At 47.9% G+C, this 19,190-nt stretch overlaps 1 protein-coding gene across 2 annotated transcripts in view; it reads left to right on the top strand.

The window, feature by feature from the left end:
- The window catches only part of LIMD1 (LIM domain containing 1), a 59,895-nt gene that overhangs the window by 18,011 nt on the left and 22,694 nt on the right, over nucleotides 1–19,190 (top strand). For both annotated transcript variants that reach the window (XM_019724059.2, XM_074312509.1), the window contains exon 2: nucleotides 9,128–9,229. In XM_019724059.2, coding sequence (XP_019579618.2) covers nucleotides 9,128–9,229 — 102 coding nt within the window. The remainder of the gene's footprint in view (nucleotides 1–9,127; nucleotides 9,230–19,190) is intronic.

Genomic DNA, 19,190 nt, shown 5'->3' with positions numbered 1-19,190 from the left:
CCCCTCTGCAGGAAGCCATGGCCCTCTTGGACACTCGGCCACCCCTTTTAAGCCCAGTGTCTCTCCTCTGTCCTTCCTCTCCAGCGCCACACTCCCTCCCTGGGTCACGTGGTCACTTCCCACCCGCTCCTGGGTCCCAGGGGCCCCCTCGGGAGTTTCCTTGCATCCAGTCCCTCCTCCTGCAGCCCAGCTGGCTCAGGGCTGTCACATGACTCATCCCAGTCGTGCACATGCCTCTGGCCTTCCTGTCTCTGCGCCTTCTCTTACCTTTTCCTGAACCTAAAACGCCGTCCCCTGCCCCAGCTCTGGCTTTTCAGTGCATTCTTTCAGTGCTCATTTGGCACCTGCTGTGTGTGAGGCACTTTGCTCACCCTCTGTGGGGACACTCGAATACACTCCCAGCCCCTCCCAGCCCCGTGCCCTCAGCAAGCTTCGTTTTTGACACAGGAGAGATGTATATTACAAGCCTCACCTGGCGGGAAACCACAAGCCACAGGAGGTGAGTGAAGTGCTTGCACCACCCGGTGGCTCGCGGGCTCCTGTTGTACATCTTTTAAAACAGGAAGCTGGCCCTGTCCTTGCCCTTTCCTGTGGGAATGTCATTTTTAAAAGAATCCTGTACAACCGCTTTGGAAGGCAGTTTGGCAGTTTCTTACAAAACCAAATATGCAAAAAAAAACAACAACCCCAAAACTAAACATACGCTTACCATATGATCCAGCAGTCACGCTCCTTGGTACTTACCCAAATGAACTGAAACTTACATCCACACAATCCTGCACACGGATATTTATAGCAGTTTTACTCATAATCGCCAAAATCTGGAAGCGACCGAGATGTCCTTTAGCAGGTGAATGGATAAATAAACTGTGGTCCATCCCGACGATGGAATATTATTCATTGCTAGAAAGAAATGAACTATAAAGCCATGAAAAGACATGGAGGAAGCTTAAATGCATGGTACTAAGTGAATGAAGCCAATCTGAAAAGGCTGCATTCTGTATGATTCCAGCTGTGTGACGTCCTGGAAAAGGCAACACTATGGAGACAGTAAAAAGATCAGTGGTGGGCAAGGGTTAGGGGGAGGGAGAGATGAATATGCAGGGCACAGAGGACGTCTAGGACAGTGCGACGACTCTGTATGACACTAGTGGTGGACGCATGTCATTATACGTTTGTCCAAACCCATGGAATGTACACCACCGAGAGAGCCCTCATGTAAACTGTGGACTTGGGGTGATTATAATGTGTCCATGTGGGGTCATTTCTCACAAATGTGCCACTCTGATAGGGGATATGGGGATAGCAGGCATGTGGAAAATCTCTTTACCTTCCATTCGATTTTGCTTTGAACCTAAAACTGCTTTAAAAAGTAAGTCCTACTTTAAAAAGTGCCAGAAGTAAACAAACAAACAAACAAACAAACAAAAAAGAATCCCCACCTCAATCTATTAACTATTAATGACCTTTCAGAAACTCACCCAGTTCCCTAAGCTCCCGGGTAATACTGTGGGGCAGAGGCCCTGGCACACACACACTTTCTGCGAGGGCGCCTCCATAGCCAGGACCCCTAGGCACATCTCTGCTGGGGGCAGGGGTGGGCGTGGCCTCCGAGCAGACCTGTAGCCAAGCCAGGGCTGTGTTCCCGCCAGCGAACCGTCACCCCCAAATGTGAAAACGTTCAGTTTGGAGCCCCTGGACCTTTTCTTGCCCCTTACTCCCTCGGCCCCTCTTCTGAGTGCCGTGGGCTGGGCTGGAGAGGGCGGGGTGGAGTGTCAGCGCAGCCTCAGGCCGGCTACTGAATCTTTGGGCTTCAGTTCTTCATCTGTCAAATGCTGGTAACACCTGTTTCGTGGGCTTGCTGTTCAATGCGGTAACACATACAAATTGTGTAGCGCAGTGCTTGGCACAGAGGGTGCCTAACCGTCCCCACTAAAGATCGAGTAACAGGGACAGGGTTGACCTCCTGCCTGAAAGAACAAACAAAATCACAAACAAAAAAAGTGAAAACCAGACAAAAGATATGAACCAAAGCTTTTCAAGATCCTAGCCATCAGGCAATGGAGGGTAGTGATTTTTGAAAGACGAGAAGGAAGTAAGGCAAGCCCGGAGATTACCACAGCTTCCTGCCTCGAGAGAGTTTCCAGGCCTCGGCCCAGGAGGGAGAAGGGAGCCCAGTGGACTCCTTGAGTTGAAATACAGCTGAGAGTCCGGGGCGACTAAGGCAGCCAGAGCTTATAGGACTCTGGAAAAATCTTTACAAAGCACATATCTGATAAAGGACTTGTGTCCCGAATGCATAGAAGAAATTCTCATAACTCAGCAAAAGAAAGAAGAAAATGGGCAAAAGATTTGAATAGACACTTCAGCAAAGAAGATAGGGGGTGGCAGATAAGCATATGAAAAGTTGTTCAGGCACATCATTAGTCACTAGAGAAATGCAAATTAAAACCGCAATGACATGCCACTGCGCACCTATTAGAAAGGATGAAATTTGAAAGGCCATCATTCCGAGTGCCCGCAAGGATATGGCGAAACTGGAGCTCTAATACACTGCTGTAAGATGATAGAAGTTCTTTGGAAAACAAGTTGGCAGTTTCTTAAGAAGTTAAATATGACACCGACCATAAGAACCGACCATTCCACTCCTAGGTCTTTACCCAAGGGAAAAAGAAATATATGTGCATACAAACACTAACACTTGTACACAAGCAGCTTTATTTATAACAGTCCCAAACTGCAAACCACCCACATGTCCGTCAGCAGGTGGGTGGGATGACCAGTGTTGGTCCTGCCACATAGTGGAATAGTACTGAGCAGTGAAAAGGAGTGGGCTCTTGGTCCACGCATCAACGTGGATGAGTCTCAGAGTAATTATGCGAGTGAAAGAAAACAAATGCAGAGGAGTGCGTACTCTAGAGTCCATTTTTATAACCATTAGAAAAGGCAAACTAATCCGCGATGATAGAAAGCAGTTCAGTGGTTGCCTGGGGGAGGGAGGAGGACGGAAGGGCGGAGTCACAAAAGGCACAGGGACATGTGGAACGGGGGTACTGGGTGTGTTCATTGTCTCCACTGTGGTGATGGTTTCCCAGGTGGATACAAATGTCAAAACTTAGCAAATCGTACACTTCACATGCGTGCAGTTTATTGTATGTCACTTACAGTTCCTTAAAGCTGTTTGTAAAAGACCACTTTGACTGCAATTTGGAGAATGGATTAGTGGGCAGTAAGTCTAACTGCAGGGGGAGAGAAATGCACATCCCTTCCTGTCTTCTGCAAGTTTAACTCCTTCTTTCCCTCACTTTTCTCTGGGTTTTTAAGCTCCGATTATTATAGTAATATGTGATGACATTGTTTTACTTTCCTCTGTTGGGCATTTCTTTAAAATCCTGTAGCTGAGGGGCCGCGTGGAAGCAGAGCCAGTCTCAGGAGAACTCAGCTCTCTTTCTCACTTCTGTTTCTTCTGTGTACTACGTACGGCTACTCACACTCATAACACTTCTGACGCCATATGTGTGGTTTTCCCCACACCCATCAGTTCTGACACTAGCTGGGTGTCCTGAATACAATTCACTTCTGATGCTACGAGTTAGCACAGACCTCACATAAGGCTGCCCCACCCCCACTTCCGATGCCAATCACAAGTGCAGGGTGTCGCCTGTACTGACTGACCAGCTATAAATTGAGGTTCCCACAGCTCCCTCCTTGGGTTTGATAATTTGCTATAATGGCTCATAAAACTCAGGGAAAGACGTATGCTTTCCAGTTTATTATAAAGAATATAATAAAGGATACAGATGGACACCCAGATAAAGAGATACATAGTGCGCGGTCCGGAAGGGTCCCCAGCACAGGAGCGTCTGCCGCATGGAGTTGGGGTACACTACCCTACAGGCACATGGACATATTCACCCACCCAGAACTCTCTCTACGCCCCATACCTTGAGGATTTTTACGGAGGCGTTATCATGGAGGCACGACCAGTTATTAACTCGTTTTCCAGCACCTCTCTTGTAAGGGTCTGAAAGTTCCAAGCTTTAATCGTGGCTTGGTCTTTCTAGTGACCAGGCCCCCTCCTCCAGGAGACCACCCAGAGTCACCTCATTAGAACATAAGGCTCTCCTATCACCCAGGAAATTCCAAGGGATTTAGGAACTCTGAGTCAGGAACTAGGGTCAAAGACCAAATAAATACTAGCAGGAACTGGGGGCAGAGACCAATATACATGTATTATTATTTCACAAGCCTGAGCCTCCCCTTAGCCCACTTACTGAGCCTCCAGCATAGGACTCTAGGTGAGATTGGTCAGCTCACTGATCGGCAGTGGCAGATTCTGGTTTCCTGGCTCTGTGGGTGACCATTCCATGAGGACAGGGCCACAGTGCAGTCACTTTGCTTCCCGCTAGCGTCTGGAGAGAGGGAGTGACGGAGAAGCATTTGTGCGGTGAATGCTTCAGCTGCAGTGGCCCTGGCAGAAGGTCAGAACTGAGGGTCCTTGTGGGGGAGGCCTTGTGGTTGAGGTCCCAGGCAGAAAGACGGCCTGTATGCACGGGCTGGGCCAGAATGGGAGGTGGTTCAGGAGATCTGAACCCCAGAGAAGGTAGTGTGTGGGGGTGAGGAAGGAGCCCCCTGTTTTGTTTTGTTTTGGGGGGGCATGTGTGTGGCTGGAATAGCCACAGCTCCCAACCAGAGAGGGATAACAGGACCTTTGAGTTAGAGCCTGGGTTCAGATTCCATCTCTCAAACCTGCTAGCCATGTGACCTTCAGCAAGTTATAGCACCTTTCCTTCTAGAACTTGGGTTTTAGAAAAGGGGGATGGCAGCAGCTCCTTCACTGGAAGAAAACTGCCAGCCCAGGACCTGGTAGATACATTATTTCCTAGAACATGCAATTTACTTTGATTTTTTTTTTCCTACCAAAGGAAGAATAAATCTGTTTCCTGCCCACATGGTACCTTTCTGTCCGTTTACCAAAGGCCACAAGGATGAAATATTTTCCTGCCTACGTGGCTCCTTATGGGATCTCCCTCACTCCCTGACTGACGGTCTACAACACAAGTGACTTCCTTCCTTGCTTTGTATCTGTGCTAGATGGTCAGCGTGATGAGAAAGGACCGCGCTGCAGGAATAGGAGAGAGTGGGGTGGGGAGAGACTGCAGTCAGTAGGTCAGAGCTTTCAGCTCTCAGATAAGGAGGAAGCAGAAGAGAGTGTCACTCCGCTGGCTGCAGGGAGCAGAGGAAGGCCTGACGTTGACAGATAAAGTAGCAGGAAGCCCAGGAGGCCTGGGCAGCTGTCCGTGTCCACTTGAAGACGCTGTCCATCCTGTCACTCACTTTACGAGCAGGAGTGGGACAGCTGCTCTGATTTTACTCCCCAGACCCTAACAAGGTGAGTTCACGTGTTCATCGTGAACTGCCAGCGTCCCACGGACTCAGGAGATTGCTTTCGGCTTTCCTCCTTAGCGAGCTGTCTTGCAGGCTGGTCCTCTGCCTGCATTCACTGGTGGACCATGGAAGGGCTGACCATGCCGTTGATGTGCACCGCTCTGCTGCCCTTTGCAGCTAACATTTCTATAGTGGGTTGGGCGAAGAGGCCACGGTGATTGACAGAAGAGATTTTGCTTTTGGGGGTGGCTTTGTTCCGTGACGGTGAGCAGACTTAATTCATGTTGCTGTGACGTGCCATCCAGTCTGCTGTGAGTGCGCTTCGGTTGCTGTCTGACAGACCAGCTCTTTGTTGCTTGGTGGAAAGGTTTAGAGTCAGGTCAACCAGAAGACTTGGGACGGGTGGTTTGGAAGGAGACCTCGCGGTCACCACATAGTGTAACCAATACCTTGCCATTGTTTGCTATTTGACATTTTTCAGGAGCATTCTCCTCATCATTGCATCTGAATTACGCAGCTGCCAGCACTCAGCAGAGGTCCGTGGAACCCATTTGTCTGTTTTTACGCATGTTTGTTGAGGGCATACTAAGTGCACTTTGTCAGTGGCTGGGGGTGTTCAGAGGTGAAAAGACCGAGTCTCTGTAAAAGGCACTTAGTGGGGGGAGGGACATGTGTACCCCAGGTACGAGGGGGTGAAGAGGAAGAGGGAAGAGCTGCGTGTGGAGCTACACGGGAAGCGATTCAACTCGACAGTTCTGTGTTGAACACTTGTATGGAGTCCACTGTTAAGACAGGGCCCCTACCCTGAAGGTACTTCCCGCTCACTAGGAGAGGCAGACAGATGCCTAGGTAACCAGTAACCTGTCAGCCGGTAGGTGACGTGTCCGTTGGCGAACACGCCAGTGTCATCGCTTTCACGTCCGCACGCTCCCACGGGCTGGACACCCTGGAGGCCCCGCCTTCTTCAGTGACCAGCGCTTGGGCTCCCTGCAGCAGCTGCCAGCACCACTGGTTTCTAGAGTGATGAGCCTGCTGAAATGAGCCTTAAAGAGTTGTCATGACAGAACCCTGCTGTCTTCACGTTAGCCTCCCTGCCAACTGGCACAGCTCCGAGTGTTCCACTAAGAGAGCATTTTGCCCAGAACTGATGTATTTCCTGACTTAAGAGCAGCCTAAGTTGTATGTGAAATTATGAGACAAAAAGAAATGCTGCCGCCTCTGAATTCCTTGATGTTTCCCATTTCTTAGTGATGGGGACACTCTATTGACTCTCCTGCTTGCTAGGTACAGAAATACCAGCTACCCAGTTGTCTCATCCTGTGCACACACGTGTGTGCACATACGTGCATGCACAGAGGCACACGCACACAGGCAATGTCCTAGTGATCAATGAGAAGATGGAAGAAACAGCACTGGGGAGCTTTCTGGGGTGTTGGAAATATTCTATATCTTGACTTGAGTTTGTGTTACATACATCATTGGCCAAAACTCATTGGATGGTAGACTTATAATTTGTGTATTTCACTGTTTTTGAATTTTATCATGAAAAAAAATAATGGTAAGCAAATAATGAACTCTAGTTAGTGATTTGCAGGCAGAAGTGTTCAGGCTGAAGTGGACGGCTGTCTGCAGCTTACTTTGAAATGCATAAAAAATAAGGTGGGTTGTTGGATTGATTGCAGGATGGGTGGCAACATGTTAACAGTTGTAGAATTGGGGTGGTGGGCATATGGGTGTTCCCTGTGTGATTCTTTCAACTTTTCTGCATGTCTGAAGGTTTTCGTAATAAAATGTTGAAACCAAAGAGCTACGAGTTGTGTCCTCTGGAGCTTTCCGTAAACACATTCCCTGACAGCCAATTTCCTTGGCTGACACTGAACTGTTCCTACCGACGGCCTCACCTGCTGCCCAAGGGAGTTAGGTGAAGTGGCTAAAGGGCCGTCGGCTCAGTGTGTTCTCTGGGGACCTGTTCTGGTTGGCGTGGTTGGTTTTGGTACATTTCAGGAAGGATGTGTTAGCTAGACTTCCTCTGAACATGATAAAGTTTATCAACTTGGATGATAGGAACTCTGACACACACAGCTTTCTGCTTGTAGGCAGAAGGCAGGGGATTTGCAGCTTGAGAAGGGCCGGACAGATTGGAACTAGAGTTAGAAAAGGATTCCTGAGCCCCCGCTGACCAAGGATGCAAGCTGGTTACGCTGCTGGACGCGGGGGGAGGTCTTTGTATATGTGTGTGTACACATAATTGATTCTTCAAAAATGTTAACATCATACCACATATTTAAACATATTCAAACTTTTTTCAGAGTAGACTTTTTTTTTTAGTTATAAAATAATGCCTGCTCTAATAAAATTTTTTTTTTTAAATACAAAAAATGCAAAGAAGTAAAACCAGCCATAATTTTATAACCTAAAGAAACCACTTGTTACATTTTGGTATATTTCTTCCCTGAACGTTTTTTTTAACTCCTGCATTATTTACACGATTGCGATGTTTTTCCTTGGACCGTAATGGGGAGCTCTGTTGAAGACTCCAAGGCCTCCTGTCCGTGGCCCGGCCCGAAGCCTGGGCTGTTGTAGCAGACATTCCAACTGGGTCCAGACAGACTTTCGGCTTCTTCTCAGGGTGAGACCGTGGGAGGCCTGGGGCTTCCTTGAGAACTCACTGCATGTTGCAGGCACTTCTTGCTGAACGCAGTCACATTAGCATCCTTCTTATTGTTTATGTGTCTGTTTGTGGAGCATTTGCCAATTGAAGGGGGCCTGTGCTAAGCACTCTTCATGTGTTCTCTCACCGTAACCCCCAGAAGGGGACCATTACCCCGCTATATAGATAAAATGCTAGTAACTTGTGGCATTATACTTTAAGACCAGGCCTTCCAGTAGGCACGTGGTATGTAAGGCACATGAACTCTCCAGAACATTTTGGTTTGCAAAGCAGCCTTTACTGCTGTAAAGCAGGTGAACTAACCCCTTTTTCCTAATTAAGAACTGATGCTCAGAGAACTTACCAGGTTAACTCAAGCCACGTGGGAAGGGAGTGGGTGGGAGGCTCCAGGTTAAAACCTGGCTCTTTAGCTTCTGGGTCACCATGTTGCCTCAGAGCCAGAGGGCTGGAGGGATGGCAGAAGGCCTGAAGGACTTGAAGGGACAGAAGGTGGGTGCAGGGTGCAAGGAGGGGAGTGCATGAGCAAGGCTAAGAGCTGAGACGGGTGGGGAGCGTGTTAGGAGGTGAGGGGCCAGGTAATGGGGAGGGGACACGGAAGAACAGCTTTGCAGTAGGACAGGCCTGGGCTTGGGGCCTGATACTTTTGTAAAAAGTGAGGATAGCAAATCCTAATTGGTGGTTCCCTCTGAGAATTAAACGAAATCATTTAGTTGAAATTTCCCGACCTGCGTGCTTGGCATATTATAATCATGGTGCAGTGTTTTGGATGTTGTTTTATAAACAGTCGGAGCCTTTGAGACCTTTGGGCAAGGAAGTGGGTTGACAAAGCAGGGGACAGCGTGGGGAGGGAGTGGGGGGCCCGAAGTCCAGCCCGGGGGCTAATTCCTGCAATTGGAAGGACTGATGTTTGAAAGGCTGGTTGGGGGAGAGAGCGTGAAAGACATTTCAAAGGAGTAACCCATGGAATTTGGCGAAGGGCTGGCTATGGGGAGGGATGGGTATCTGGCTTTTTATGACTCAGTTTACACTGTTCCCTCCTGACTCACTGCTGTGTTCTTGACTTGGCAGGTACCTGTGTGAAATGCAGCAAAGGTGTGTTTGGGGCCGGCCAGGCCTGCCAGGCCATGGGGAACCTCTACCACGATGCCTGCTTCACCTGTGCAGCCTGCAGTAAGTGTGTGGGAGGGTGTGGGGTGCTGAGGATCGTGGGGACCAAGAAAGGGAGGAGAGGAAAGAGCATCCGTCCTGGAGACACTTGGCCCTCGGTCTTCCATGTCCCACGGAAAGGCAGGACAGTGTCATCTGGTTTCGGGCCGCCAGCACTGAGCCCATCGGGGTGACTGATCACAGTTCCCGGCATCGCCTGGGATGGACTTTGGTGATAAGTTGAGTGGATTCGCAATGATCTCTAACAACATCAGGCCTGGAAGGTCTGTCAGAGGTCTCAGAAGAATTGGGTGGGGGAGCTCAGGGATTCACCAGTGTCTGCGTGTTGTCACTTCTCTCTCCCACCCTGGGGACCAGCGAACCAAAAGGGACTGATTGGTCAGTTGCCGCAGTGTGAGGCAGGGTGCCTTTATAACTCTTTGACGCTGATCTTTGATTTGGAGGCTGCTGCCCAAGTGTCCAGTGTAAGTGTGTGTGTGAATGCCTGTGTGTGTACATGGCACAGGCCTTGGCACCTATCAGCACACTCACCTGTGGGAATCGTGTCCTCTGGGACGTGCATTGGGATGAAAGCAGCAAATCAGGAGACCAGGCCTGTGCTCAGCTCAGCACACTGCTCACTGAATTGATGGCACCCACAGATTCTAACACATTGTAGGATGTTTGCCAAGCCCGACCAGGTCGTGAATTGTGCTTGTTTTATGTCTCTACTAAAGCTCAATTTTGAGGAACATTTTTGAAAAATGTCCTGCTGATGTTCTCCAATTCTGTATCAAGGTTAGTCACTGTCAAATAAAAGGAGACATTGCAACAAAGCCAAGTGTTGGGGATGAAGGGGTCTTGTCTGGCCCTGTGGTTCTCCGTCCTGCCTGCTCATGAGAATCACTGGGGGGTGGGGGGGCAGATTTTAAAAAGCATTGATGTTCCAGCCCCACCTTGACCAGCAGAATCAGAAGTCCTGGGATGGAATTTCTGGAGTGGGGCAAGTGTACTGTTCAAAGCTCCCCAGGTGACTCCAGGAGGTGGCCAGGGCGAGCACCTTGGATTAGTGCCAGGCTCATTTTAGAAACCTCCGGAGAAGGGGAAAGAGAGAGACTTGCTCTCAGTTGGCCTGTGGCCCCGCCCTTGAGGTCCTCCTGATTCCCAGTCTCAAGTGAACCAGGTGAGCGTGGAGCTGCCTTCTCACCTGCCAAGGCGCACGCCCGCCGGCGTGCTAAGTGTCATGCTTCAGTCCTCACTGCAGTTTCCCATAAAACACATGCCTGAGGGTTTACGGTTTGAGTGATGGTCAGTATTCAACTTTGTAGGGAAAAACTGTGGAAGACTTAGAAATGGACCAGAAAGTCTTCTGAGCATCCTCAGGGGAAATGCAGTTGCCTGGTTCCTGAATTGTCTGGGTCTCTGGGCCTTGCCTTGTCTTTGAGCTTTGTTACACGCTGCCCGTGGTTCTCGTTTGTGACAAACTGTCTGGTGAAGGTACAGCGGACTGTCGTCCTGTGGTGATTGGCCACTGTGGGTTTTGCATCCTTTTAGTAAGTTTATTTCAGCATTTCTGATGGCCTATCCTTGTATGGTTCTTTGCAGTCTTCCAGTTGTAACATCTTACTGGTTCCCTCATTCACTGATGAGTTAAATAAAATCTTTGACATGCAATCATACCTTCTTTAAAAAATTATCTTTGACTTTTGGCTCCTGCAACTGTTTCTCGATATTTGTTCTATTTTCCAGGAAAAAAGGCACTGTTAAGTAGAAGCTGTTTTTCTTCTCAGGCAATTATCATTTGAACTAAGAAAGTTGTTGGACAAAGAAAAAACATTGATGAGTCGGTTGCTTCCCCCTGTGGCTGCTTGACTAGCTGTCAGTTCCTTAATGGGTTGAGTTTATCTTGCTTTAAATTATGATAAGCACAAAGGTTTAAGTAAGACAGACGTTTGGGTTTGAGCTCGGTCTAGCAGTTAAGGCCCTTGTGGTCTAGGCTGCATTATTACTTCCTCCTAACTTATCACGGTGAAGCTGAATTTCTCTTTTCCACCTTCCTGTGTCCGATCCTAATAGAATCTCCTGTCTCTGCTCACTTCATCCGTTTAAATTCTGTCCAGCCTCTAAGACCCAGATGAAGCACTGCCTCTTCCAGGAAGCCTTCCCTGTTCCTGTTGCAGGAAGGAACCATTTCTCCTGAACTTGGCATGCCCTGCTTTCTTCTTGGTGCTCTCATGTAGGCTGTGAAATCCACTCTGGAACTCTGGCACGAGCAGACTGGGCCCTAGAGCAGCAGTGCCGAAAGAATGAGGACGGGGGGCCTCCATCAGAAAGTGAGTGTGGCAGCGTCCTGTTTGCCAAGGGCCTGCACACACTCCGCTGTGTGTAAGCATTGAGCTTCCTCCCCACTGCTAGGAGCAGTTGGAGACCCAGGCATATGTCTGAGCAGTTTCTCTTGGACACTAGAAGTAATTTCCTTTGTTCGGTTGACTTATTGCAGCCCTGTAACTGCTTTCGGCAGAAGGAGGAGCCGGGGAGCTCCGTGGCAACCACAAAGAAAAATTGAAAGGCAGAAACCTGTTATGTTATTCTAGCACAGGTATTTTCCCTTGTATGGTTCTCCTTCTAGGTTTTGTCCAAATTTATACAGATTTGTCCAAAATTTCTCCATAATTTTTAGAGTTGTAATCACAGCATTCAAACAGTATTGTATCCTTTTTGATTTAATATTTTGTCATAAATTCATCCCCATCTCTGCAGTCTTCATAATCATTTTAACAGTTAACGTCGTAACCGACTGAGTTGTTCCATGGTTTTATGGCATTGAGCTCGTTTCCGGTTATCACACACAGCCCCGGTGATTGTCTTTTGTGCATGTGACTTTTTCCCCCCGCCTATGCTGAATTGTTTCCTTGGTGTTCGTTCCCAGAAGTAAGCTTCAGGGTGCAATCTGTGGGTGTTTCTGTGGTTTGTTAAAGTTCCTTTCTTTCTTGACATGCTCCTGGGGGGCGGGGAAGTGTGTTTCGTTGCCATGGAGATGTGTGCAGTGTGTCTCCCTTCGCCCCCGCAGGTTCTGCCCACCTGAAGTGGCCATGCCCCCCGCTGGGCTCTTTCAGGAAGCTGTTGGAGTGGGCGGGCGGGTCAGGGGAGAGGGCAGGCGTGGCCTCGGCTGGCAGCCACCACTGTGTGTCTGGACACTGTGTGCCAAGTGGCCTGTCTGAGGAGAAGCTGGCGCCCATCTGTGGCTTGAGAGAGGTGGAATGAGAAGGAAGAAAAGGTGTCCTGGACTTGTGGGGTCAAGTGGAGTTCCCCTTGGCACCTTCCAGAATAGACTGTGGGGAGAAAGGAGGCAAGGCTCTGTGTTCCCACTCCAGGCAGTTTCAGGTCCAAAAAGTAAGATTTTGTTCATTTTATAAAGATGAGCCAAATTGTGTCCTTGAGTCAAGGGGAAGCCTGTTTGCCGTGCCATGGCTTGTTCATGGCTGCTATTATTTTTCGTCTGTATGAGTTGGAAAATGCTGGAGGGATTCCATGGGCTCTCCCCCCCGGAAGCTTACAGTAGACCACCAGGGTGCCCAGGTCCTGGGGGAGGGGATGGGGTGCGGGCAGTCCGAGGCCAATGGGAATTGGCCCAGGGCTGGCCTGAGCACAGAGGAAGGCCAGCTGGTGTCCACTCAGGGAACTTCTGGGATGTGCGAGTCAAGGTCAGAGCAGGTGACTCTCAGTGCCGCACCCTAGTGCTTACATTCTTGGGTGGGGGGTGCTCGTGACCTGCCAGGCCTACCTTAGGGAACAAAACTAAGAAATTCAGGTTGTTGCCTATCCCACCTTCCAAAAACCAAACACCATGCCTGTTAAACACTGAATGGATTTTGTAGTGAAATCTTACACTATAAATCAGACCGAATCAGGAGGAAGTCTGTCTGCGTCAGTGGGAAGCCTGCTTCTAGGACCCAAAAAAAGTGCCATTTCATTACTTCAGGTAAATAAAACAACTAGAACTTAGTCCAGTGTTGTGGAACAGAGATTCTCAATCAGTGGTTGGTGGCTCACCACCCAGTAAGTTCTGAAGAACAGGGTTCTTGTCAGCTATTTTGTTTTTCTTATTAAGTCTGAATACTTCCTCTGAAATCCCGTTTGCCTTCATCGTTGACTTTGTAGATTACCTCGCTGACCCAGCCTTTGAAAATGCTCACAGATTCTGAAATAGTGGGGCCTGAGCTAGGGAGGTCTTCCTTTAATTCACGGGAGGCCTGCCTCCTTAAAACAGTCATCACAGCGTTTGTAAGTACAGTGACCCTCGCTTAACATCTCCGATAGATTCTGCAACTTCAAGTGAGATGATAAATAACGAAACCAACTGTACCGTAGGCTAATGGATAGAAACAAGAGTTGAGTTCCTACAGCATCTCATCAGCATTATAACGAAACAACAGTATTCGAGGGCCTGCTGGAATTTACAGGTGAGCTTTTGAGCTTGTTGTCAGCCCCCGCCAGCCTGAACTCTCGACCCTCAGGAGCTCACTAAGTCCTGTAGTGATCGAGTGACGTCAGCATGGTTCTCAGACTCATTTTACAGACAGGCAGACATTGGCTTGGAGAGTTTAGTTTGCTTGTAGTTGCTTACACTGCTGTTAAGTACCTGGTGGTACTTGAGCCCAGCATTGTTTGGACCCTCAGCCCTTGCTGTCAGCACCTAGATTAACTTCCTTGTGCTTAGAGAGGCTGCGTGCTGAAGAAAGGAAGCTGGCCCTAGACATGGGGTCTTCCTGTGATTTCTCAGGGCCAGCTGCTGCCTTGGGGCTGTGTGATGGCAAAGGTTGGGTTTTCGGATGCTCTGGAGCCGTGAATGCAGAAGAGCGGCCTGGGGCCTGGAAGAGGGGGGACAGGCCTCGATAATGAGCTGCACCCATAGCAGAGAAATGGATGACGGGCTTCGATTAGCGGTCTCTTCTTTCTTAAGGCCTTTGATCCCTGGATTTCTGAGCCACTGTGTCATCCCGATACTTCTCATTATGTTCAGCATTTATGCGTGAGCCGAATGAGTCACCCGGATCTAAGGAAAAGGCTGAAGACCAAGAATGTGAGGAAGGAGAAGTGGGCAGGTCCTGAACGAAATCAGTGGGCGAGGCAGAAATCAGGAAACGACTGAGATGGACAGCTGGGCAAAGGGCTGTGCGGGCCAGAAGAGAGCAGAGGGCTGACTTTTACGTGGCATGCTATCAAAAGTTCTCTCGTTTCCGTCTCTAGCAAACCCAGTTCTGAAGTTGGGACCAGACTCGGTTTCCCAGAGCAGACTTTGCTGATTCAACCAGAGGCCACGAAATCCCTGATGTAGGAGAAAATCAGATTCTTTGTGCTGGGGATATCAGTCTGGGATTTTTTTTTTTTTTAACTATACTGTAGAGTTAACTCCAGGATAACCTACATCATTAGTTGTTAACCACATCTCCATGCCAAGCACATGTATAGTTTGGGATAGAAATATGCATTTTTTTCCTTCAGTAATCCCAGCCCAAGAGTGAGACCTGGTGGCACCCTATATGTCACCTGTCTCTGCACCTCTTAAGAGGAGAGTGGAGTGTGTGCCGATGTGCCGGGGGCACTACACCCTCATTAGCATGAAGACGTTGCAGTGGGCGCCTCATCTCAGAGCCAGAATCCTGTGTGTAGGGAGGAAGGTGTTTTTTGGAGGTGTGAACTGTATTCTGGCATCAGATACACTACTTGGGTCTCCGTGACTCTCTTCGTTTTGCTAACAGCATCTCTCCTTTTCTCTCTTAAGTGATCTTTCTCTCAAATGTTCTCTTAAATTTCTGTCCTCAACTCTGGCCCTGTGATGGTTAATTTTATGTGTCGACTGGGCCATGGGGTGTTCAGACATTTGGTCAAACATTATTCTGGATGTGTCTGTCTGTGAGGATGTTTCTAGATGAGGTTAGTAAACTGAGTAAAACAGATTGACTGAGAAAAGCAGATTGCCCTTCCTGTTGTGGGTGGTCTCCCCCCAATCAGTTGAAGGCCGGAGTAGAACCCCTCAGGCTGACCCCGTGATTAAGGGAATTTGAGCTGGGACATCAGTTTTTCCTGCATTTGTACTAGAACTGCACCATCGGCTTTCCTGGGTCTGTAGCTTGCTGACTGCAGATCTTGGGGCCTGTCAGCCTTCATAATTGTGTGAGCCAATTCCTTATAATAAATCTATCTCTACACACACACGCACACGCACACAGTCACTGATCCTGTTCCTCTGGAGAACCCTGACTAATACAGGCCCTTTCATCTTCCTTCTCCTTCACTTTCCCTTCCCTCCTTACTTCCTCTCTGTGTGTTTCCTCACCAACAATTTCTTTTGCACCCCTGGTTTCTATTGATGTTTCTATGCTTCCGTTACCGGCTATAATATGAGCCACCATCTATGGAATATTTGATCTGTCTTCTCATGCCGCCTCATTTGCCTCCCAGTCACACTCATTTACACAAGAGGGAGTGGGGTCTCACAGTGGTCGCACAGCTGGTGCGTGGGGGGCTGGGGTCCCAACTCAGGTCCCGGGGCTCTGCCTTGCCACACACCTGTGGTCCTCACCCTGTACTGCACATCAGTCACAGTCATGAGGAGCCTGTTACGATGCAGACCCCTGGGTCTCCCCACAGAGATGCCAGCTTCCTGAAGCCCACAGAGCTGGGACACAGGCACGTGCAAGCGTGGTGAGCGTCCCCGGGAACTGATGCCGTCCGCGGGGAACCTCTCTGTGGCCCTGCAGCTGGCCTCACCACCCACCGGTCTGTACCTTCATTTGGCCTCCAGCTGTCTGGCTGCTTTCCTGAACTCTAGACTCGCATGGCCCCAGATGGCAGCCAGTGGCCACATGTGGCTGTTGAGTGCTTGAAATGTGGCTAGTGTGACTGAGAAGTTGAAATTTTTATTTTATTACATTTTTTTTTAAGGTTATTGGGGTGACAATTTTTAGTAAAGTATGTAGATTTCAGGTGTACAATTCTGGAATACATCATCTGTATATATCACATTGTGTGTTCACCACCCAGAGTCAGTTCTCTTTCCATCACCATATATTTGATCCCCTTAACCCTATTTTATTTCATTTTAATTGTAGTTTAAATTTAAATACCCCAATGTAGCCAGTGGCAACCATATTGGACAGTGCCAGTAATCTCTAGTTCCTAAACCAGAGTTCACTTTTTTATAAGAAATGACCTGTGAAGTTTATTATTTTCAGTACTTTATACATCACAAAGACAATATAGTCACTATATGTATATGTGTATATATATATATATACATATACAACTATATACATGTATATATACACATATATGTGTGTATACACACACACACACACATATATATATATATATATATACACACACACACACACATATACATGAAGAAAATCACCCATAACCCCATACCAAAACAAAAGGACTCCCTTAACATTTGGGTTTTTTTTAAATAGTGTAATCTGCCAGTGATGAATTCTTTCAAATTTTGAATATCTGAATTCATCTTTATTTCACTTGGGTTTTAAAAGATCTTTTTTGCTGGATTATAGAATTCTAAGATGATAGTTTTTTCTTTTAGTTCTTTAAAGATATTGTTCCATTTTCCCCGTTGCATTGTTTTCAATCAGAAATTCAATGTCATCTTTATCTGTGTTTCTGTTGTCTCACAGTTCACTTATGCTCTTTCCAGTATTTTTTTTTTTTCATGTCTGATCCTATTTATTTGTTACTCTTAGAAGATCTGATTTTTTACTAGACTTAGAGGTAGAAGCTCTCAGAGAAGAAAGCCTATGTCTGTCACTTGACCGTCTGATCCTGCCGTTATGTTTTGGTCTCCTTCGTTCTTCTGGCTAAAAGTTTAGCATATTCTGTGGTGTCTTCCTTATTTTCCTTAGTACACTGTTTCTTCAGAGCAATACGTCGATGTTTGTGTTACAGGACGCGTGGAGTAACAGACGCTGAATCATGGGTACTTTGGTCCTAGGTTTCTGACCGTCTTTGTTTAGGGGCTTTCTCACAACATACGGGCAGACATCATCTTCTTTAGAGAGACTGAAAAGTTCGCGGACTCTGCTAGCTGTTTTGGGATGAGGCATAGTAGTATGAGTGAGACCAGGAATATCTTTCTCCCCCTTTTTTACAGTTGAGGACACTCCGATTGGCATCCACAATGCAACCCTGAACAGATTTGCACTTCTTTTCTCCAGTTCTCCTTGGTCTTAACAGGAATGCCCCTTACTCAGCAGCAGGCAGACACGGCTGTGGGTCATGACACCCTGCTTCATGGGGCAACCTTGTTCATTGTTCCTACCAATGATTTGAACCATATAACCCTTCCGTTCTTCATCTAGAATGTCAGCAGCAACTTCTGTGGCCACACGCTTCTCATAAAACATACGAAGTTTGCCTTCATCATCCACTTCAATGAGTTTTGGCAGCCAGTGGCTGAGAAAGAGACGTTCAGCTTCATCCTGAAGCAGTCGACTGCCTCTGAGGCACCACAAGAGTCTTTACAGTTTTTAAATTCTTTTCTTCTCTGTTTCCTTTTGGACAGTTTCTATTGTTAGGCCTTTAGAATTACTAATCCTTTCTCCTGTAATGCACAATCGGCTCTTAATCCCATCCAGTATATTTTTCTTCCCAGATATTTTAGTTTTCATCTTTAGCAGTTGAATTTGGGTCTTTAAAAAAATGTGTTGGGGCCAGCCCGGTGGCTCAGGCGGTTGGAGCTCCGTGCTCCTAACTCCGAAGGCTGCTGGTTCTATTCCCACATGGGCCAGTGGGCTCTCAACCACAAGGCTGCCAGTTCAATTCCTCGAGTCCCACAAGGGATGGTGGGCAGCGCCGCCTGCAACTAAGATTGAACATGGCACCTTGAGCTGAGCTGCCGCTGAGCTCCCAGATGGCTCAGTTGGTTGGAGCGCGGCCTCTCAACCACAAGGTTGCCGGTTCGACTCCCGCAGGGGATGGTGGGCTGTGCCCCCTGCAACTAGCAATGGCAACTGGACCTGGAGCTGAGCTGCGCCCTCCACAACTAAGACTGAAAGGACAACAACTTGAAGCTGAACGGCACCCTCCACAACTAAGATTGAAAGGACAACAACTTGACTTGGAAAAAAGTCCTGGAAGTACACACTGTTCCCCAATAAAGTCCTGTTCCCCTTCTCAAATAAAATCTTAAAAAAAACACACAAAAAAACGTGTCTTCCATGCCACTGTTTAACTTTTTGGACATATGGAGTACAGTAACAATTTGTAATGTTCTTCTCTACTAATTCTAATGTCTGTGTCAGACCTGAGTTGGTTTCCATAGATTGACCGTTGTCTTCATTACGGGTTGTGTTTTCCTGCCTCTTTACATATCTGGTAATCTTTGATTGGATGCCAGACATTGTGAATTCTACCTTGCTCTGTCCTGGATATTTTATATTCCTTTAAATCTTCCTGAGCTTTCTTCAGGCTGCAAATAAATTAGGTGGAACCTGCTCCTTTCCAGTCTGGCTCTTACTTTTGTTAGGTGAGTTTGGAGCAGAACTCAGTCTAAATATTCCCCACTCTCAGGGCCGAACCTTTCTGTGTATTTCACTTAATACTCTGTGGATTATTATGAGTTTCTCCAGTCCAGCTGGTGGGGATAAGCACTGCTTCCGGCCCCCCCATGCACACCAGGCACTGTTCTCTGTATCCTTTGGATGTGTTTGACCCCTAGCTGTGGTTAGTCCCTTCACACTCATGTGCTAATTGTGCTCTGCTGAAACTCAAAGGAAGATCTCTGCTGAAACCCTAGAAAGATCTCCTGGATTTTTTCTCTGTGCAGCGTTTTCCTCTCTGATCTGGATGAGAATGGTTTGGAATAGTGAGAATGGCACACAAAAAGAACGGCTTTGTAAAACTGTGTGAGAACACAGGACTTGGGAGTGGCTGGCGAGGAGAGAATTGCATTGTCGAGCAGGCCACTCACAGT

This window comes from Rhinolophus sinicus, linkage group LG10, assembly GCF_036562045.2.
Source record: "Rhinolophus sinicus isolate RSC01 linkage group LG10, ASM3656204v1, whole genome shotgun sequence".
In the NCBI taxonomy this organism is placed as follows: domain Eukaryota; kingdom Metazoa; phylum Chordata; class Mammalia; order Chiroptera; family Rhinolophidae; genus Rhinolophus; species Rhinolophus sinicus.
Note: the sequence above shows the minus strand (reverse complement) of the source record. Positions and strands in the feature narration are given on the sequence as shown.